This window comes from Aquarana catesbeiana, linkage group LG11 (assembly GCF_042186555.1).
Source record: "Aquarana catesbeiana isolate 2022-GZ linkage group LG11, ASM4218655v1, whole genome shotgun sequence".
In the NCBI taxonomy this organism is placed as follows: domain Eukaryota; kingdom Metazoa; phylum Chordata; class Amphibia; order Anura; family Ranidae; genus Aquarana; species Aquarana catesbeiana.
The window spans coordinates 27,180,211-27,202,635 of record NC_133334.1 but is presented as its reverse complement, the minus strand read 5'-3'; the positions used below and the strand labels follow the sequence as shown (position 1 = coordinate 27,202,635).

Here is a 22,425-nt window from a genome sequence, read left to right as displayed (position 1 = left end):
TCCAAACGCAGACAGTGTGTGTTCAGATCCTTTCCTCCAGTCCCGCCTGCATGACGGTATCCGTGCAACCGCAGCGTCTGCATCCACTTCTATTGGCTTCCTGTGTGCAGCTCCGAGGTGGATGCAGAAGCAGGAAAAAGTGGGGCTGAGCACGGAGGACGGGTCTCTTCATCCGTCTGAATGATCCCTAAAAAAGACGCAAGCGCCGACGGCTGTTCCTACACATTTTTATGTTCAGTTGAATTCTTTGTAGACTTCGATCGTTTCACATTCCAGGGGGTCACAGGTTGAAGTACAGAAGGTATTTGGACACAATGTTCCTTTGCTATGTACAGTATACATAAATAGTGCTACTTTATGTTTGTTAACCCCTTCCCGCCCAGCTCCGGCATCCCTTTAATTGGATCTGGGGGGGTGGGAAGGACTGCCCAAGCATGTGACCACTGTGATTGGCTGTCACGGTGGTAACAGATACCAGTGTTCTGCTTTATTAAAGTGGGGTTCCACCCAAAAAAAAGAAACTACATGAAAAATCCTAAAAAAAATACAAAAAAACATTTGGATATTTTTTTTTACTTACCTCTAAATGCCTGTTGCTAGGCGGTCCCTCATAGTCTGCCTCTTCCTTTGCCTGGGCTGGTGACATCCCTTCCCCCTCAGCACAGGAAGGGCTCAGCTCTGCTCCCCCCCTCCTGTCAATCATCTGGAACCCATTACAGGTCCCAGGTGACTGAGCAGCCAATCACGGCGCACGGCGCCGCTCGCGCATGCGCAGTGGGTGCCAGGCTGTGAAGCCACAGCCCGGCGCCCACAGTTGCAATGCCGGCGCCGCTGAACGGAGGGGGAGACGAGCGGGGCTTCGATCCCCCGAATCGCTGGACCCTGGGACAGGTAAGTGTCCAATTAAAAGTCAGCAGCTGCAGTATTTGTAGCTGCTGACTTTTAATTTTTTTTTTTTTTTACTAGACCCCCTGGGTGGAACTCCTCTTTAAGTACACATTTGTCCAGATTATAGATGTGTTTTTTTTTTTTTTTTTTTTTACATGAGTTGTGTATGGCTAAAGACAATGTTACCATTAATGTACACTTATGCCCTGTACACACCATCGCACATTGATCGCCCATTCCGACAACAAAATCGTGGATTTATTTCCAACAGATGTTGGCTCAAACTTGTCTTGCATACACACGGGTCACACAAATCTTGTCGGAACTTCCGAACGTCAAGATCGCGGTGACGTACAACACGTACGACGAGCCGAGAAAAATGAAGTTCAATAGCCAGTGCGGCTCTTCTGCTTGATTCCGAGCATGCATGGAATCTTGTGCGTCGGAATTGTGTACACACGATCGGAATTTCCAACAAGGGATTTTGTTGTCGGAAAATTTGAGAACCAACTCTCAAATTTTTGTTGTCGGAAACGCCGACAACAAATGTCCGATGGAGCCTACACACGGTTGGAATTTCCGACAACTAGCTCCCATTGAACGTTTGTTGTCAGAAATTCCGACCGTGTGTACGCGGCATTACACTTCAGTCACACCGAATGCGGCTTTGAAATCGTACAACCTCACTTGAAATTGCACAGTTTCTAAGCCACATGTCAATGCGACTTGGAAGACATCTGTGCGACTTCATGCATGGATGTCTATGCAAGTCACACCTGAACTTGCAAAAAGTAGTGCAAGGACTACTTTCAAAATCTGACCGCTTCCATCACGAACAATAGCGTGTGACTTGTCATGCGATTTTCAACTTTCAAATCGCATGACCAGTCACACCAGTGTGAGTGGGGGGCTAAAGCCGGCCATAGATTGAAATTCAGCCAGTTCAGCAGGAACCAATTGAGTTTCAATCAATCTATGGGCAGGTTAGTGGCATTGAAGTCGATCCATCGATTGATTTCATTACAACCAGCTTGTTGTTTTTTTTTGTTGTTCGATTACTGCTGGCGGCTATAGTGATCATTGTATTGTGATGGCTGGGAAACCTCCCGCTTTAATGTACAGCGCATCCAGAAAGTATTCACAGCGCTTCACTTTTTCCACACTTTGTATTCCAAAATGGATTAAATTCATTATTTTCCTCAAAATTCTACAAACAATCCTCCATAATGACAACGTGAAAGAAGTTTGTTTGAAATCTTTGCAAATTTATTAAAAATACAAAATGAAAAAAATCCCATATACAGAAGTATTCACAGCCTTTGCTCAATACTTTGGTGAAGCTCCTTTGGCACCAATTACAGCCTCAAGTCTTTTTGAGTATTATACTACAAGCTTGGCACGGCTATTTTTGGGCAGTTTTTCCCATTCTTCTTTGCAAGACCTCTCAAGCTCCATCAGGTTGGATGGGGAGTGTCGGTGCACAGCCATTTTCAGATCTCTCCAGAGATGTTCAATCGGGTTCAAGTTCTGGGCTCTGGCTGGACCACTCAAGGACATTCACAGAGTTGTCCCGTAGCAACTCCTTTGTTGTCTTGGCTGTGTGCTTAGGGTCGTTGTCTTGTTGGAAGATGAACCTTTGCCCCAGTCTAAGGTCCAGAGCTTTCTGAAACAGGTTTTCATAAAGGATGTCTCTGTAAATTGTTGCATTCTTCTTTCCCTCGATCCTGACTAGTCTCCCAGTTTCTGCTGCTGAAAAACATCCCCACAGCATGATGCTGCCACCACCATGCTTCACTGTAGGGATGATATTGGCCAGGTGATGAGCAGTGCCTGGTTTCCTCCAGACATGACGCTTGCAATTCAGGCCAAAGAGTTCAATCTTTGTTTCATCAGACCATAGAATTTTGTTTCTCATGGTCTGAGAGTCCTTCAGGTGCAAACTCCAGTTGGGCTGTCATGTGCCTTTTACTGAGGGGTGTCTTCCATCTGGCCACTCTACCATACAGACCTGGTTGGTGGAGTGCTGCAGAGATGGTTGTTCTTCTGGAATGTTCTTCTCTCTCCACAGAGAAACGCTGGAGCTCTGTCAGAGTGACCATCAGGTTCTTGGTCACCTCCCTGACTAAGGTCTTTCTCCCCTGAACACTCAGTTTGGCCGGGCGGCCTGCTCTAGGAAGAGTCCTGGTGGTTTCAAACTTCTTCCATTTATGGATGATGGAGGCCACTGTGCTCATTGGGGCCTTCAATGCTGTGGAAATGTTTCTGTACCCTTCCCCAGATCTGTGCCTCCATACAATCCTGTCTCTGAGGTCTACAGACAATTCCTTGGACTTCATGGCTTGGTTTGTGCTCTGACATGCACTGTTAACTGTGGGACCTTATATAGACAGGTGTGTGCCTTTCCAAATCATGTCCAATCAACTGAATTGACCACAGGTGGAGTCCAATCAAGTTGTAGAAACATCTCAAGGAAGATCAGTGGAAACAGGAGGAACCTGAGCTCAATTTTGAGTGTCATGGCAAAGGCTGTGATACTTATATACATGGGATTTTTTTTTTCATTTTTTATTTTTAATAAATTTGCAAATTTCAAACAAATTTCTTTCACGTTGTCATTATGGGGTATTGTTTGTAGAATTTTGAGGAAAATAATGAATTTAGGGCTAGTTCATACCACATGCAGTCCAGTTCATTTTTTTTTTCTGCATCAAAAACGCATGGATAGTAGGTTTTCAATGGCATAGTTCATACCTGTGCTTGCAGTCCCAGTGTGTTCCAAACAAAAAAAGTAGAACATGCTGCATTTTTCCTGCACTGGAACGCTGTAAAACGCACCAAAAACGCACTGTAACACACGTCCTTATTTAAGGTTAAGAAAAAAGAGGGGGAAAAAATGCACTGGGATGCATCAAAAAAGCACCAAAAACGCGAATGCAGAAAAGCATCTGGAACGCATCCCAACTGCGTTTCTATGGTGTGAACTATAACAAAATGTGGAAAAAGTGAAGCGCTGTGAATACTTTCCGGATGCCCTGTATGGCCTTCTTTACTGACATTATATAGTGCGGTCTGACCCTCCTGCCATCCACCCTCCGCATGCTACATGCATGTAGCTGAGCTATCTTCACGTGACTCCGGAGACCTTTGTACATGCACAATTATTGATTAAGTTTCGTAATATTTAGAGAGAGTGATTTGTATGAGAGGTAACGGCTTCTGTGGCTGGTGTAATTATTAATATTTACACCCAGTCATAAAACACCTCTCTTCTATCAGAGATTAGAAAGATTGTGTAACATTAGTCCCGGCTTTCCATTTCTCTCCTCTATGAGATTCTATGTAGCCCTGGTTCACATTGGAGCGATTTGGCATGCGATTGACATGTCAAATCACATGCTAAATTGGTGGCAATTGCCGGTGTTTCGTCACATTCAGCGACCCATCACATTTGGCTACGGAAGTGACGTTCCGCTGAGAAACGTCGCACTGCGCATGCGTAACTATGCGTTCCAAAAGTTTTTATTTGGCGACCTGTCAGAATGTGTAACGGAAGTGACGTTCCATAGCCCGCCATCTTGCTACACCCCGCACTCGTCCATAGTAAGGATACACTGAGAAGGGGGAAAGCGGACATCTTCGTACACCCACCGGAGTTTTGCATTTTACACTTATATTTAACAGTAAACTGAGTTTATATAGTGAAATACAGGACTTAGAACTCCGTTTGGTTAGATGTTGAATTTTAAAATCAGCGAACTTCTGTCTGATTAGCAAACCTATGAGATCAGCAGGCTTGCCGATGCTTTTAAAATTCAACATCTAACCAGTCAGACGGAGTTCTAAGTCCTGTATTTCACTATATAAACTCAGTTTACTGTTAAAAATAAGTGTAAAATGCAAAACTCCGGTGGGTGTACCAAGATGTCCACTTTCCCCCTTAGGGTATCCTTACTATGGAGGAGTGCGGGGTGTAGCAAGATGGCAGCGACGGAACGTCACTTCCATTGCACGTCCTGACGGGTGCTGTTTTGTCATAAAAGTATTGGAATGCATATGGCGGTGTCGCGCATGCGCACTCCAGCGGGTAGCCAAATGTAATAGGTCGCCATATGTGACGAAACACCAGCAATGGCGCCGTCCGAATCGGTGCAGCGCCACATTTGCGGCACCGCACGGATTCCCAAAAGTCGTTTCTGTACTACTTTTGGTGACTTTGAGGTGCAATTTCCATCTGAGCAGCAACCCACACGGATGTCTCTGAAATCGCCCCCGAAGTCGGGACTGACATCATGTGATTTCCTTCCCGCTGTCAGTGTGAACCTGGGCTGAAAGTGGTTGTAAAAGGGAAAATGTCTTGTTTTTAAAATAAAAAACATGTTATACTTACCCGCTCTGTGTAATGGTTTTGCACAGAGCAGCCCCGGTCCTCTTCTCAGGTCCCCCGCCGGCGCTCCTGCCTCTTCCCTCCCTGCTGAGTGCCCCTGTAGTGAGCCACTCGCTGTGGCAGCACTCATGCGGGCTCATTCCGGAGCCACGCCCTGTGTGTCTACTGACACACAGAGGGCGGCTCCTCACTAGCTGTGATTGGCAGCAGAAGGGGGGCGATGAGCCAATGAGGAGGGAGAGAGGAAAGAGCCACTGCTCTCATGCACAGTTCTGGATCGACTTTGGCTCAGGTAAGTCTAAGGGGGTGCTAGGGGGGCTACACTAAGGTTTTTTTACCTTAATGCATATTAGAGTAAAAAACCTTCTACCTTTAGAACCACTTTAAGGATAAATGCACTTTCTTTCTCGAACATCACGGGACACAGAGCCACAGTAATTACTGATGGGTTATATAGGTATCACTGGTGATTGGACACTGGCACACCCTATCAGGAAGTTCAACCCCCTATATAATCCCTCCCCCTTGCGGGGATACCTCAGTTTTTTACGCCAGTGTCTTAGGTGATGGACGTGTAAAGATGTCCTGTGCTGAGCTCCAAAGGGAATATCCTAAGATCCTATACTGGGGCAAGCCAGGCAAACCAGATCCATTCAAAGTGTCTTTTCATGGCCGAATTGAATGGTACCCGGGCCTCGTGTCCGAAGAAACGAGGTTTTACCCGTAATGCTTCTCTTTTTAGAGAGCTGGACCCTGCAGATCAGAAAATGGCTTTAAACTTCCTAATTTCTGGCGAGGTGCTTTACGGTCCCAGAACTGTTGGATCCCCCTACTGATGGGGGCCCCAGTCTCTGACGGTTTTTTCAAACGGAGCCCACCGTGAGAGGTGAAGATTGGGTCTGTGTAAACAGCACCCTGCGGCTGGATAAGGTAAGAGGAGATTCCACAGAATTTTTGAGTTCTAGTGGCTTTTCTCCTTTAAGGTAAATGCATGCTATGCCTATTGTGACCACCGGGGGCTGCCAAGAGCACAAACCTGCACATGCTGACTCTGTCTCAGGTGTTGTAATCGCTGATTATGTCCCAGCGTCTCAAGCAGGCTGCAAACAGGTAAGGTGGAAGGGGGGATTTCTCATGTTTGAATGTTCCCCCCCAGGCTAGAGAGGGGCCACAGGGGTCTAGAAAGTGGTTATACCACCCGGGCTCTGCGGCCTAATGGCCACCATCTCTGAAGATAGCCATTCAGGCAGATCTTGTTACCAGCCTCCCTCGTTCGCCCCCCCCCATCCCCAGCCTTTTCTCCAGAAGCATGACAGGAGAGTCGGCAGTGCGGGAAGCGCTCGTTTTTTTTTCAAAACTCGAGGGGGGGGGGCGGTAGAGGAGGGGGCGGGACGTCAGCACAGAGTGCTTAGACTCCCACTCAGGCCAGCTGCAGGCTATTAAAGGCACTCTGTACAGGTGCACTCACTCAGCCTTCTGAGAGACACAGAGCTGACGGTCGCATTTAAGGTGGGACACAGGCATTCTCCTAGGCAGCATTTACTGAAGTAACACCAGACTGAGCATTGGGTAGTAAGGCTTTTAGCCAGACTACATCGCTCAGCAGGCAGTGTTCATTTGTATACCTCACACCTTGTTGCTTTGCACTATGGGTAGAAGAGGTTCAAGCACCCCAGGAACCAGAGACACTAGAGGATCTCGTTCAGGTTCTGAGGGACCCCTGTCGGCAGCATCCTCCCCCCCCTAAAGATGGGCCAGGGACGGCTAGCCAGGCAGAGCCATCGGGGTCAGGGGCTACACCTGCTTCTGGCACTTCAGCCCCTGTATACATTACACAAGAGGTTTTTTCCTCAACCATTAATGGTCTAGAGGAAAGATTAATGGCCGTGATTACGTCTTCACTCAGTGGAAGAAAACGCACTAGGCTTTCCTCTGTTCCCCAAGACCCTCAGACAGAGGAGCTCTGGGATAAAGGAGATGAATCCCTTTCAGAGGATCGGGATGGGATGGATGATTCCTCTTCGGAGGATTCAGGTGGAGAGGGACCCTCTGCGACTTCCCAAGAGGAGAAAGTCTTAGTGCAGATCCTCACTGGATTGGTCCGCAACCACATTTAAGTTGCCCATACCTGAAACTGCTAAAGAATCCTCTTCTGCTTTGGGGTCACTGAAACCTTTCCAAGCAGCACATGCTTTTCCTGTTCATACTTTACTTGAAAAGCTTATTTATTCTGAGTGGGATCACCCAGACAAACGTTTTTTTCCACCGAGAAAGTTTTCAACACTTTATCCGATGGAAGAAAAGTTTATTAAAATGTGGGGAATACCGGCTATCGATGCCGCCATTTCCTCCGTAAATAATAGCCTGACTTGTCCTGTAGACAATGCTCAGATGCTCAGGGATCCTGTAAATAAAAGGATGGAATCCCTATTGAAGGATGTTTTCTCCTTAGCAGGATCAGTGGCCCAACCTGCAGTAGCAGCGATTGGAGTCTGTCAATACTTAAGAGACCATGTTAAGCAGGTCATCAAAGTATTACCTGAACAGCAGGCCCAGGGGTTTGCTAACCTTCCAGCGGCCTTATGCTTTGTGGTTGACGCCATTAGAGATTCTATCGTGCAAACCTCCCGTCTTTCACTGGGGTTGGTGCATATACGTAGAATCCTATGGTTGAAAAATTGGTCAGCCGAAGCACCATGTAAGAAGCTACTGGCTGGGTTTCCATTTCGTGGTGCAAGGTTGTTTGGAGAGGACTTGGATAACTATATCAAGAGAATCTCTTGTGGGAAAAGCACTCTCTTACCTGTCAAGAAGAAGAGTAAGCGTCCCTTTTTCAAACGGACTCTTTCCCCAGCGCCGGGGGCTTCAGCCTCCAGGCAGTCTCGACGGCCGCCTCCATCGGGGTCCAGAGACAAGAGTCAACCCCAGGGACAAAAGAAGTCCTGGGGAAAGAAGCCTACTAGGCAAAACACTAAGACCTCTGCATGAGGGGGCGCCCCCGCTCACTCGAGTGGGGGGAAGACTGCGACAGTTCTCAGAGCTCTGGCAGGAGGACTTCCAGGACGGATGGGTAATCTCCACGGTAACCTTAGGGTACAAGCTGGAGTTTCAGGAATTCCCCTCTCCTCGGTTCCTCAGATCAAATGTTCCCAGAGAAGAAGCAGTCGCTCCTTCTAGCGTTAGAGCGACTTTTGTCGCAGGAGGTCATTATGATAGTTCCCACAAAGGACCAGGGATTGGGCTTCTATTCCAACCTTTTTACGGTCCAAAAGCCAAATGGGGATGTCAGGCCCATTCTGGACTTAAGGGATCTGAACCGATTCCTAAGGATTCAATCCTTCCGCATGGAATCAATTCGAACAGTAGTTCCCACCCTGCAGGGAGGAGAATTTCTGGCATCAATAGACATCAGAGATGCATATCTGCATGTGCCCATTTTTCCTGCTCATCAGAAGTTTCTGCGCTTCGAGGTAGGAGGGCGTCATTTCCAGTTTGTGGCTCTGCCTTTCGGGATAGCCACTGCACCTCGAGTGTTCACAAAGATCTTGGCTCCTCCTCTGGCCAGATTAAGGGCTCAGGGTATAGCTGTCATAGCATACCTAGACGACCTGCTCTTGATAGACCGGTCGGTAGCCTCTTTGAAGGGAAACTTGAGGACCACGGTCAGGTATCTAGAACACCTGGGTTGGATCCTCAACTTAGAAAAGTCTTTCCTAAAACCAGTAAGAAGACTGGAGTATTTAGGTCTGATTATAGATACAAGCCAGGAGAAAATATTTCTACCCCAGGCAAAGATCACTGCTTTGAGAGAGCTGATTCTGACAGTAAGGACCAAGAAGGGTCCCTCAGTCCGCCTTTGTATGAGGCTACTAGGGAAGATGGTGTCTTCATTCGAAGCAGTTCCCTATGCTCAGTTTCACTCAAGAATGCTGCAACACAGTATTCTGTCGACCTGGAACAAGAAGGTTCAGGCATTAGACTTTCCGATGCACCTGTCGCATGCGGGGGAAATCCTTTCTACCAGTTACCTGGACGGTGGTAACAACAGAGGCCAGTCTGTCAGGTTGGGGAGCAGTTCTGGAACAGGCTGCGGTCCAAGGGGTATGGTCCAAGACAGAGAGGACCTTACCCATCAACATTCTGGAGATCCGGGCGATACATCTAGCTCTAAAAGCCTGGACTATCAGGCTACAGGGTTGTCCGGTCAGGATCCAGTCCGACAATGCCACAGCAGTGGCTTATGTCAATCATCAGGGAGGCACCCAGAGCCGAGCTGCTCAAAAAGAGGTGAACCAGATCTTAGTCTGGGCAGTGATGCATGTGCCATGCATATCGGCAGTTTTCACCCCGGGAATAGAGAATTGGCAGGCGGACTATCTAAGTCGCCAGCAGTTACTTCCAGGGGAATGGTCTCTGCATCCCGACGTCTTTTGGGCCATATGCCAAAGATGGGGGGTTCCAGATGTAGATCTCTTTGCATCCCGATTCAACAAAAAGATAGACAGATTTGTGGCAAGGACAAAAGATCCTCTTGCATGCGGGACGGATGCGTTGGTGATTCCGTGGCATCGGTTCTCACTGATTTACGCATTCCCGCCTATTCTGCTACTACCACGACTCCTTTGCAGGATCAGGCAGGAAAGGAAGTCGGTACTTCTGGTGGCCCCCGCTTGGCCCAGAAGGACTTGGTATGCAGAAATAGTAAGGATGACGGTGGGTTCCCCGTGGACCCTACCGGTACGCCCAGACCTGTTATCTCAAGGTCCAGTGTTCCATCCTGCCTTACAAACGCTAAATTTGACGGTTTGGCTATTTGAGACCCACGTTCTGAAGAGTCGTGGGCTCTCAGGTCCTGTCATATCTACCTTGATTAATGCAAGGAAGCCAGCTTCCAGGATGATTTATCATAGAGTCTGGAAGGCTTATATAACCTGGTGTGAATCCAGAGGTTGGCATCCCAGGAAATATGTCATAGGTAGAATCCTTGATTTTCTACAGATGGGATTAGAGATGAAGCTGGCCATCAAGGGCCAGGTCTCTACTTTATTAGTATTATTTCAGCGGCCACTTGCTTCGCATTCTTTGGTCCGAAACTTTATGCAGGGGGTGATGCGTCTTAATCCTCCGGTTAAAGCGCCCCTAAACCCCTGGGACTTGAATTTGGTCCTGGCTGTGTTACAGAAACAGCCTTTTGAACCAATAAGTCAGATTCCTTTGGTCTTGTTGACAAGGAAATTAATTTTTCTGGTGGCCATCTCTTCTGCTAGAAGAGTATCAGAATTAGCAGCTCTTTCCTGTAAGGAGCCTTATTTGATTATACACAAGGATAGAGTGGTACTACGCCCTCATCCTAGTTTTTTACCGAAGGTGGTTTCTGATTTTCATTTAAACCAAGACATTGTCCTACCTTCCTTTTTTCCAGATCCCTGTTCTCCGGAAGAGAGATCTCTACATTCGTTGGATGTAGTAAGAGCAGTTAAGGCCTATCTAGGGGCAACTACTCAGATCCGCAAGACGGATGTTTTGTTTGTGCTGCCAGAGGGTCCCAATAGAGGACAGGCAGCGTCAAAAGCTACCATTTCTAAATGGATTCGACAGTTGATCATTCAAGCTTACGGTTTGAAACAGAAGATTCCTCCGTTTCAGATCAGGGCACATTCCACAAGGGCTATTGGTGCTTCTTGGGCAGTGCATCACCGGGCCTCTATGGCTCAAATCTGCAAGGCCGCAACCTGGTCTTCAGTTCATACATTCACCAGATTCTATCAGGTGGATGTGAGAAGGCATGAGGATATCGCCTTTGGGCGTAGTGTGCTGCAGGCAGCGGTACAGGGTCCTCAGGTCTGATTGCACCCTACTTGGTCGTGGTTCCCCCCCCTCAGGTAGCATTGCTCTGGGACATCCCATCAGTAATTACTGTGGCTCTGTGTCCCGTGATGTTCGAGAAAGAAAATAGGATTTTTTAAAACAGCTTACCTGTAAAATCCTTTTCTTTCGAAGGACATCACGGGACACAGAGGTCCCGCCCCTCTTCTAATACACTATATTGCTTGGCTACAAAACTGAGGTATCCCTGCAAGGGGGAGGGATTATATAGGGGGTTGAACTTCCTGATAGGGTGTGCCAGTGTCCAATCACCAGTGATACCTATATAACCCATCAGTAATTACTCTGGCTCTGTGTCCCGTGATGTCCTTCGAAAGAAAAGGATTTTACAGGTAAGCTGTTTTAAAAAATCCTATTTTTAGAGAAAAATCCTGAAATTCAGCTTTAACGTGTAAGATCACCTTCAGCAACATTTTCCAGAACCCCCCCATTTGCAATTCTCCATCCCTAAATAGTACGTACCAGCACTCTTTTTTTTTTTTAAATGTTGCACCTGCTCTCATTACATAAGCAGCTGTGGGGGGCCTCGCAGCAAAAAAACGCTGGCCCCTCCATCCTCTTCTGTTTTGCCATTAGCAGGACAAGCAGGACTTTACAATTGTGCAAAGACCCCCCTCCCCCCCCCTCCAGCATCCGCTCCGGGCCTTTCACACCACGCACATGTGCAGTGCGCTCCGTCCTTCTCTAGCTGAACTCACTTTAAGCATATTGCAAGTTTAACCGCTTCAGCCCCGGAAGATTTTACCCCCTTCCTGACCAGAGCACTTTTTTGCGATTTGGCACTGCGTCGCTTTAACTGACAATTGCGCGGTCGAGCGACCTTGCACCCAAACAAATTTGATGCCCTTTTTTTTCCCCACAAATACAGCTTTCTTTTGGTGGAATTTGATCACCTCTGTGGTTTTTATTATTTGCGCTATAAACAAAAAAAAGAGCGACAATTTTGAAAAAAAAAGAAATATTTTTTACTTTTTGCTATAATAAATATCCCCAAAAAGTATATAAAAGAAACACATTTTTTTCCTCAGTTTAGGCCGATATGTATTCTATATATTTTTGGTCACAAAAATTGCAATAAGCGTATATTGATTGGTTTGCACAAAAAGTTATAGCATCTTCAAAATAGGGGATAGTTTTATGGCATTTTTATTATTAATTTTTTTTTTAATCAGTTATGGCGGCGATCTGCGATTTTTATTGGGACTGTGACATTATGGTGGACTCATCGGACACTTTTGACACTATTTTGGGACAATTGTCATTTATACAGCGATCAGTGCTAAAAAAAATGCACTGATTACTGTGTAAATGACACTGGCAGGGAAGGGGTTAAACACTAGGGGGACGATGAAGGGGCTAAGTGTGTCCTAGGGAGTGATTCTAACTGTGGGGGGGATGGGCTTCAACTCACATGACAGAGATCACTGTTCCCGATGACAGGGAGCAGTAGATCTCTGTCATGTCACTAGGCAGAACGGGGAAATGCCTTGTTTACATAGGCATTTCCCCGTTCTGCGGCTCTGTGACACGATCGCCGGGAGACTGTTGGACATCGAGTCCGCCGGTCACGTACGCGGCGGGCACACGCCTGCTAGCCCTGCTTCTTTAAAGGGGACGTACAGGTACGCCCATTTGCCCACTGCTGCCATTGTGCCGACGTATATCGGCGTGCGGCGGTCGGCAAGTGGTTAAAGAAAGACTAACCTGTATCTGAGCTCCGTAAACTGAAAATGCTACTTTATTCATTCCTAATATTCAATATCGTCTCCCCCATCAATCTATGTCTCTGCATGCTTTATTTTGGTGAGAAATCACTTTGAAAAACACCCCCCCTAGCATTTCTGGTCGTGGCCATCTTGAGTAAGGGCTGATGATTCATGTAGAATTTACTTCCTGGAATCCTTTGACCTTAGCTCAGGCATGCAGGTAGGAGGAGGGTGTGCTTAGCTGAGAAAACCTCTCCTCCCGTGATGAATCCTGGGATGTATGACGACATTTTGGCCTAGGCCAGAAACCAGGAAGGCACTGAAAAAAAAAAAAATAAAAATAAACTTTAAAAGCCAGTAATTGTAGTAAAAGTTCTTATCTATTTACTAAGGATTAAAAATAGTTGGTTGAGAGCATTTAGTTCCCCTATAATCCTTCTTTGTACCTTCCTGCAGGTCCAGCCAGGGATGGCACCATTGGCGAGGACACCATTCGAGCCTCCCTCATTTCAGCCGTTAGTGACAAGTTAAGATGGCGGATGAAGGAGGAGATGGATCGCGCACAGGCGGAGCTTAACGCATTGAAACGCACAGAAGAAGATCTGAAGAAAGGACACCAGAAGTTGGAAGAGATGGTCACTCGGCTGGACCAGGAAGTGGTGAGGCAGCTTTTCATGGTGCTATTGAAATAAACATGAGACTGGTGTATAAGGACTCCTGCACACGGATGTATTTGCAAGTACAGCGGGTAAAATAAGTATTGAACACGTCACCGTTTTTCTAGGTAAATATATTTCTAAAGGTGCTATTGACATGAAATGTTCCCCACATGTTGGTGACAACCCGTGCAATCCATACATACAAAGACACCAAAACAAATAAATTCAGAAATTAAGTTCTGTGTAATAAAATGGAAGGACACAGGGAAAAAGTATGGAACACATGAAGAAAAGGAGGTGCAAAAAGGCATAGAAAGCCAAGACACCAGCTGAAATCTATCAGTAATTAGAAAGCAATCCTGCCTCTTGTCAGTGCAAATTAATATCAGCTGGTTCAGTCTCAGCTGATGGCCTATAAAAAGGTGTCTCATTACCAAAGTGTCACACAAGAAAAATCTCATGATTAGTAAAAGCAAAGAGCTCTCTCAAGACCTTCGCAACCTTATTGTTGCAAAACATACCAATGGCATTGGTTACAGAAGGATTTCTAAACTACTGAATGTTCCAGTGAGCACTGTTGGGGCCATAATCTGGAAGTGGAAAGAATATCATTTCACCATAAACCGGCCACGACCAGGTGCTCCTCCCAAGATTGCTAACAGAGGAATAAAAAGAATTATCAGAAGAGTTGTCCAAGGACCACTTGTGGAGAGCTTCAGAAAGACCTGGAATTAGCAGGTAGTTCGAAGAAAACAATAAGTAATGCCCTCACCCGCCATGGCCTGTATGCACACTCACCACAAAAGACTCCTTGGCTGAAGAAAAAGAATGTTGAAGATTGTTTAAAGTTTGCTGCACAACATTTAAACAAGTCTGTGAAATACTGGGAGAATATAGTCTGGTCAGATGAGATCAAAATTGGAACTCTTTGGATGCCATAATACACACCATGTTTGGAGGTCAAATGGCCCATCACCCCAAAAACACCCCCCATACCAACAGTGAGGTTTGGAGGCGGGAACATCATGGTGTGGGCGGGGCTGTTTTTCAGCATACAGTACTGGCAAACTTCATGTCAAGAAGGATGAATGATTGATAAAAATCTGCTGCCATCTACCAGGATGATGAAGATGAAACGAGGGGGACATTTCAATGATCCCAAACACAAAGCCAAGGAAACTCTCAATTGGTTTCAAAGAAAGAAAATAAAGCTGCTAGAATGGCCCAGCCAATCACCTGACTTGAATCCAATAGAAAATCTATGGAAAGAACTAAAGATCAGAGATCATAGAAGAGGCCCACGGAACCTTCAAGATTTGAAGACTGTGTGGAAGAATGGGCCAAAATCACACCTGAGCAACGCATGCGACTCGTTTCTCCATACAGGAGGCGTCTTGAAGCCGTCATCACCAACAAAGGATTTTGTACCAAGTATTAAATACATTTCAGTTAGCGGGTTCAATACTTTTTCCTGTGTCCTTCCATTTTATTACACAGAACTTCATTTCTGAACTTCTTTGTTTTGGTGTCTTTGTATGTATGGATTGAATGGGTTGTTACTGACATGTGGTGAACATTTCATGTCTATAGCACCTTTAGAAATCTATTTACCTAGAAAAATGGTGACGTGCTCAACAGGTATATTCATATAAACACCAGTACTTGCATTTACAGACACATATGTATGGGTTTATTATCCCCATGTGCCTGCAAAAAGGTCTGTGTGCATGAGCCCTACGTAGCCCAAAACAATGAAAATAGTACCACTCGAATGCTCCCAGACCCGTATCAGTCGGATCAGCATGTGTGGATAGACTGGTGCAAGACCGGATTGGCTTGGCAGGCTCTAGTGGACTTCAACAAAATGGCGGCTGTCTGCACACAGACAGCATCTCCCTGATGCATGAATGTGATTAAAATGGGTAAAAGATGGCTTCAGCTCCTGTTCTCCTAATTCCCAGTTCTGTTCCTGTCCACCTGGGAATTTTGGTGTTCCCCCACCTTTTTTTTAAAAGTCCCAGCTGCTCCTTTTACAATCTATAACGCGCCTTCCAGCAGAGGTGGTGGGAACCCCTTATAAAGGACACAGGAGGTGTGCAGACCTAGGAACCTCAGCACAGAGATTTCAACATAAGATTATGCGATTTTCTTCCCTGCAACCAGGACTTTGCAGGAAAGAAAATCGCCCAATTCCCAATTCCCCCATCACCGCAGTCCGGGGGGAGAGCACAGAGAGCCGTCCCTTCAGGGAGAACACAATAATTATTGTTATTATTGTTAGCAGCTATAGCCGTTGGCAAAAATCACATGCTTGAAATCCGACATGCTGGTTGTGCGCAAGTCGATTGATGGATCAACTTGGGTACAATGAGCCTGCCTATAGGTCGATCGAATCCCAGTCGGTTCCCACTGAATCGGCCAAGATTCAAACCATCTATGGCCAGCTATAGTTTTCACCTATAGAAGAAACTGCCGGGGATTAACTCTCCAGCATCCACCAAAAAAATAGAAAAAAATAATACCGTATTTATTGGCGTATAACACGCACCTTTTCCCCCTTAAAATATGGGGAAAATCCTGTGTGTGTGTTATACGCCAATATAGGCTGCCACCGAGATGAAGGAGGGGACGAGCGCCGCCGAAATAGACCGAGCCGGATCTCCTGTGTACTTGGTTCGGCTCACAGTCACGCCCAGTCCCGCCCCCTGAACGGCTCCTAGCATTGACGTCCCGGCATTGGACCGGCGTTATGTCCATCATCAGATCCGGGCCAAGGGGCGGGACTGGGTATGACGCCGAGTACACAGGAGATCCGGCTTTGTCTATTTTGGCAAGTGCAAGGCTGCAGATGGGCACTGATCAGGCTGCATTAACCACTTCAACCCCGGAAGATTTGGCTGCTCAATGACCAGGCCATTTTTTCCGATACGGCACTGCGTCGCTTTAACTGACAATTGCGCGGTCGTGCGACACTGTACCCAAACAAAATTAACGTCCTTTTTTTTCCCCAAATAGAGTTTTCTTTTGGTGGTATTTGATCACCTCTGTGGTTTTTATTTTTTGCGCTATAAACAAAAGAAGACCGACAAATTTGAAAAAAAAAACACCATATCTTTTACTTTTTGCTATAATAAATATCCCAGATTTTTTTTAGAAAAACATTTTTTTTCCTCAGTTTAGGCCGATATGTATTCTACATATTTTTGGTAAAAAAAATTGCAATAAGCCTATATTGATTGGTTTGTGCAAAAGTTATAAGGAATAGATTTTGTACTATTTTTTTTTTTTTTTACTAGTAATGGCGGCGATCTACGATTTTTATCGGGACTGCAACATCGCGGCGGACAAATCTGACACTTTTGACACATTTTTGGGACCAGTGACATTTATACAGCTATCAGTGGTATAAAAATGCACTGATTACTGTGTAAATGTCACTGGCAGGGAAGGGGTCAACACTAAGGGGCGATCAAGGGGTTAAATGTCTTCCCTATGTGTGTGTTCTAACTGTAGGGGGGAGGAACACACGATCTGTCTCTACTCCCCTGAAAGAACCGGGATTTGTGTGTCTACACACACACATCCCCGTTCTCGTTCTGTAACGAGCAATCGCGGGTGCCCGGTGGTCATCGCGCCCGCCGGGGACACGCTTCGGGCGCGCACTGCTGGGGGTGTCTTAAGGAGCAGCTACGACGGCTCGCGCAGGACAGCCAACCTGCTGCAGTAAAATTGCGGTGGCTGGTCCGGAAGCGGTTAATGGGCAATGGCGAGGCTGCAGATGGGCACTGATAAGGCTGCATTGATGGGCATTGGCCCCTATTTTTGCTTCAAAATTCTTTATTTAAAATTTAAGTTTTTTTTTTCCTGAGAACTTCTCTCTTAAAATGAAGGTGCGTGTTATACGCAGATAAATACGGTAAATAAAAAGACAACCAAAAACGTAAAATGATTCTGAGGTTGCATTTGCTTCCTATAGCTCTGCTGTTCAATGCATTTTTCCTCTGCATGAATGCAGCACATAAGATGTGAAGTATTTTCAATATCGAGGTGTGCTGAACGATTAGGCACGCCGTAAAACGCACGCTTGTATAATTAATCTTAACTGTAACTGACGTTTCATTACTTTTTTCTTGCAATACCCACCAGACGGAAGTAGACAAAAACATCGAGACCCTGAGGAAGAAAGATGAGGAACTGGGCGCCGTGGTGGAGAAAATGGAGAGCCAATCAGAATACAGAGACATTGACGAGGTCATTGTGCCAACCGCCCCCCTCTACAAGCAGATCCTCAACCTGTATGCGGAGGAGAACGCCATAGAGGACACCATCTTCTACCTGGGGGAGGCTCTCCGAAGAGGCGTCATTGACTTGGATGTGTTCCTGAAGGTGGGTCACATGGTGTGATGGCATGAGGTTCACCCAAGCCGTGTACACGCCACTTGTAGCACCCAGCCAGCTTTTTATTCAGTGGTTGCAGTGGGTGCGGAGTGTCTGCACTTTTTATATCACTATACCCAAAGCAAGGACTGCTAACAGGATTGAACGCTACATTTGCGGGTGTGCACAGTACAAAGAGCGGAGTTGGTTTCCATTTTTAAAAAGATTTTTATTGTATTTAATTTTATTTAAAGTGATTAAAAAAAATGTGTGTGTATGTATGTATGTATATATATATATATATATAAATTTTTTTTTAATCACTTTAAATAATTAGTATGCTTAGTACTTTAAATAAGATTAAATACAATAAAAATCTTTTTAAAACTTAAAACCAACTCCGCTCTTTATACTGTGCACACCCGCAAATGTAGCGTTCAATCCTGTTAGCAGTCCTTGCTTTGGGTATAGTGATGTAAAAAGAAATTATATATATATATATATATATATATATATATAATACATTTTTTTTTTAAATCATTTTAACTATATTGCTATCACAAGGGGGGCTTTTGACTGCTCTGAACCAGAAGCTCTCAGGGCTGAGCCCCTCTGGTACACGGTGCTTCATAGGGCAATAGGAGGAGCAAGAAGATTTCCTATTAAGTGTTCATGTTTTGGCATTTGAATCAATATACACTCACCGGCCACCTTATTAGGTACACCTGTTCAATTGCTTACTAACACAAATTTCTAATCAGCCAATCACATGGCAGCCACTCAATGCATTTAGGCCTCTGGATGTGTTGAAGACGACTTGCTGAAGTTCAAAGCAAGTTTTAGAATGGGGAAGAAAGAAGATTTAAGTGACTTTGAACGTGGCGTGGTTGTTGGTGCCAGATGGGTTGGTCTGAGTATATCGAAAACTGCTGATCTACTGGGATTTTCACACAAACCATAGCTTGGGTATACAGAGAACGGTCTGGAAAAGAGAAAATATCCAGTGAGCGGCAGTTGTGTGGAGGAATATGCCTTATTAATGTCAGAGGAGAATGGGCAGACTGGTTCCAGTTGATAGAAAGGCAACAGTAACTCAAATAACCACTCGTTACATCCAAGGTATGCAGAATACCATCTCTGAACGTACAACACATTGAACCTTGAAGCAGATGGGCTACAGCAGCAGAAGACCACACCAGGTGCCACTCCTGTCAGATAAGAACAGGAAACTGAGGCTACAATTGGCACAGGATCACTAAAATTGGACAATAGAAGATTGGAAAAATGTTGCCTGGTCTGATGAGTCTGGATTTCAGCTGCGACATTCAGATGGTGGGGTCAGAATTTGGTGTAAACAACATGAAATCATGGATCCATCCTGCCTTGTATCACCGGGTCAGGCTGATGGTGGGGGGGAATATTTTCTTTGGGCCCCAATTGAGCATGGTTTAATCACCACGACCTACCTGAGTATTGTTGCTGACCATGTCCATCCCTTTATGACTACAGTGTCCCCATCTTCTGATGGCTCCTTCCAGCAGGATAATGTCACCATGTCACAAAGCTCCAATCATCTCACCACTGGACAATGAGGTCCCTGTACTCCAATGTCCTCCACACTCACCACATCTCATCCAATAGAACACCTTTGGCATCTTGGATGTGCAGCTGACAAATCTGCAGCAACTGTGTGATGCTATCAGGTCACTATGGAGCAAAATCTCTGAGGAACGTTTCCAACACCTTGTTGTATCTATGCCATAAAGAATGAAGGCAAAAGGGGGTCCAACCCGGTACTAACAAGGTGTACCTAATAAAGTGTCCGGTGGCTGTACGTGGTTTTGCATATGAACCTGTAAGTAGGGCTGGGGGAAAAAAAAGATTTGAATCTTGAATCGAGTTGAAAGGTCAAATTGATTCAAAATTTCAGCAAATTGATTTTTCTAGTTTTTTTTTTTCTTCCACCAGGACCGTCGCTGACACCGCGCTGCTCCTGAGAAGCTGCGGGCAGGATTTTTTAGGCGAGGTCGCCTAAAAACTCCTGTCCGCAGCTCCTCAGGACCGGCGTGGTGTCAAAAAAAAAAAAAAAACTTGATTCAAATCGTGAATCGAGTTTTTTTTTTTTTTTTTTTTTAAATCGCAGATTTTTTTTTTTTTTTTTTTGGAGAAAATCGCCCAGCTCTACCTGTAAGTGAATGTTTTTTTGTTTGTCATTCCAGCACGTCCGACTGTTGTCCCGCAAGCAGTTCCAGCTCCGAGCGTTGATGCAGAAAGCCAGGAAGACAGCGGGGCTTAGCGACCTTTATTAACATTCAGCATCATCGTCCCTCCCCCACTCAGATTTTTTTTTTCATATCATATTTTTATTGTTTTCTCAGTTTTTTCAAATCATTAGACTTTGGTTAAATTATTCTTACTGTAAAAAAAAAAAAAAAAAAAAAAAAAATTCAACATTTTGTTTTCTTGGTATAAGGAGGCGATCTCGGATCGATGCACTTTTGTCTTTGGTTTAGATTGAGCCCTTGGAGAGGGGTGAATGGTAGCAGGCAGTATTGATGTCTATAGTGTGATGGGCCCTATTTTTATGTCATCGGTTCTGTTGCTTTCCTTCTCTATATACAGCACAGCTGCAGCCAGCAATCTACTGTCTCTGGCAATGTAAATAGCTCCCCCTAGTGTTAGAGGCAAACTCCAGCATGCAGCACTTAAATTGCTTGGTTCACACTAGGATCAGCATGTGAAGTGCAGTGTTCTGTGCGATTCACATGCAGGTCCTAGTGTGTCAATTGTGGTAAATCGCATGGATTTCCCCCCTGTGACTGCAATTTGAAAAAGGTGCAGGAACCTTTTTGCCTGCATAAAAACACAGGCACAGCTTCCCATTCAAATAAATGAATGAAAAGGCAGCAAAGATGTAAACTTTGCCTAAAGGGATTACCCATATTAGGCAGAAAGTTCTCATTCTTTTACTTTAGTTTTTATTCACCTAACTTTAATTCTCTTTTAATGCTATTATCCATTTTGTTCCCGCCTATACATTTTTTCAGTTTTTATAATGCTTTTTTGGATTTTTTTTTGTTTTTTGTGATTGAAAATAAAATGAGAACGAATTCCAGCTTTGCGTTTACTACAGTGTTGAGAAAACCACAACTAGGGATCAAAACGGCGGCATACTGGAGTTTGAATATTAAATGCAAAGGATTTAAATTGCAACAGTTTAGTGGTAAAACATGTGCAGATCATCCTTCTGCTTAAAAAAAAAAATAATAATAATATGCAGTAAAATTGATAAAAAGACACAAAAAAAATCAATTTTTCACTTCGACAGTACAATTTAAAGGATAAAGGTTGAGATCTGATTGGCTGCTGTAGTTTCCATAGTCCCTATTTTGCTAAATGTGTTTTGCTGCTGTCTGTTTGGGACGATCGCTTGTACAAAGGGGGGGGAGGGGCTTGCACGCTGTGCTACAATAGTGCCTGCTACTACTACTACTATGTAGATCACTAGCTTTTTTTTTTTTGGTAACATTATAGATCATTGCATAGAGCAGGGATATGCAATTAGCGGACCTCCAGCTGTTACAAAACTACAAGTCCCATCCATGCCTCTGCCTCTGGGTGTCATGCTTGTGGCTGTCAGTCTTGCTATACCTCATGGGACTTGTAGTTCTGCAACATCTGGAGGTCCGCTTATTGCATATCTCTGGCATAGAGGACCTGGTAAAATTTTGGTCCAGTTTGTAAAAATAATATATTTTTCTTTTTTTTTTTTTTTTTCCTTGCGGGCTTAGCAGGGAAGGCTGTACTTTGAGATGTACCTGCTTGTAATTTAAGCGTTTTTCCTCCCCATGTCTATATTTGTATGTGAGACGGCTGTACAGTGTAACCAGAAGCGACTTGCTGAACTGCCACGGCATAACATCCACCTGTATGTGAATAATTTGAATAATATGTATTATTAAATAAATACTAATTCTTTCTCACGTCTTGGCTTTTATTATGAAGACTCGATTTGTGGTCGTTTCCAATTTATTCGTGTCACATTTTACCGCAATGGTCTAGGAAAACGCAAAATTTCAGGTAAAAAAAAAATACACTCAAGTTCATTTTAGGGCACACAAACGCAAATAAATTACCAAACTTTTTGGTAAAGTATAAAAGACGAGGTTGCACCAAATAAATCTCCGCCTGCTACGTAGACTCATCCCCTTCATTCCAGAAGAGGACAAAGCAGCAGTAGTTGGAACCATCATCAACTCCCGACTAGACTACGCTAACTCCCTCTACATAGGTCTACCTAAATACCAGATTGTACGCCTACAAGTCATCCAAAACACGGCAGCAAGACTGGTAATGGGAAAAAAAATCCTGGGAATCCATCTCCCCATCCCTGAGGACCCTACATTGGCTAACCGTAAAGGATCGGATCACATTCAAAACCCTCTGCCTCACCCACAAATGCCTACAAGGAAATGCTCCTCAATACCTATGCGAGAAAATAAAACACTACACACCTAATCGAAGT

General features: G+C 45.0%; 1 protein-coding gene across 1 annotated transcript in view; it reads left to right on the top strand.

Moving 5' to 3' along the window:
• The window catches only part of TSG101 (tumor susceptibility 101), a 62,829-nt gene extending 40,946 nt beyond the window's left edge, over positions 1-21,883 (top strand). Inside the window, exons 8-10 of the mRNA XM_073604118.1 lie at positions 13,321-13,523; positions 17,670-17,909; positions 20,120-21,883. Coding sequence (XP_073460219.1) covers positions 13,321-13,523; positions 17,670-17,909; positions 20,120-20,209 — 533 coding nt within the window. The 3' untranslated portion in view covers positions 20,210-21,883. The remainder of the gene's footprint in view (positions 1-13,320; positions 13,524-17,669; positions 17,910-20,119) is intronic.
• The last annotated feature ends 542 nt before the right edge of the window (positions 21,884-22,425 follow it).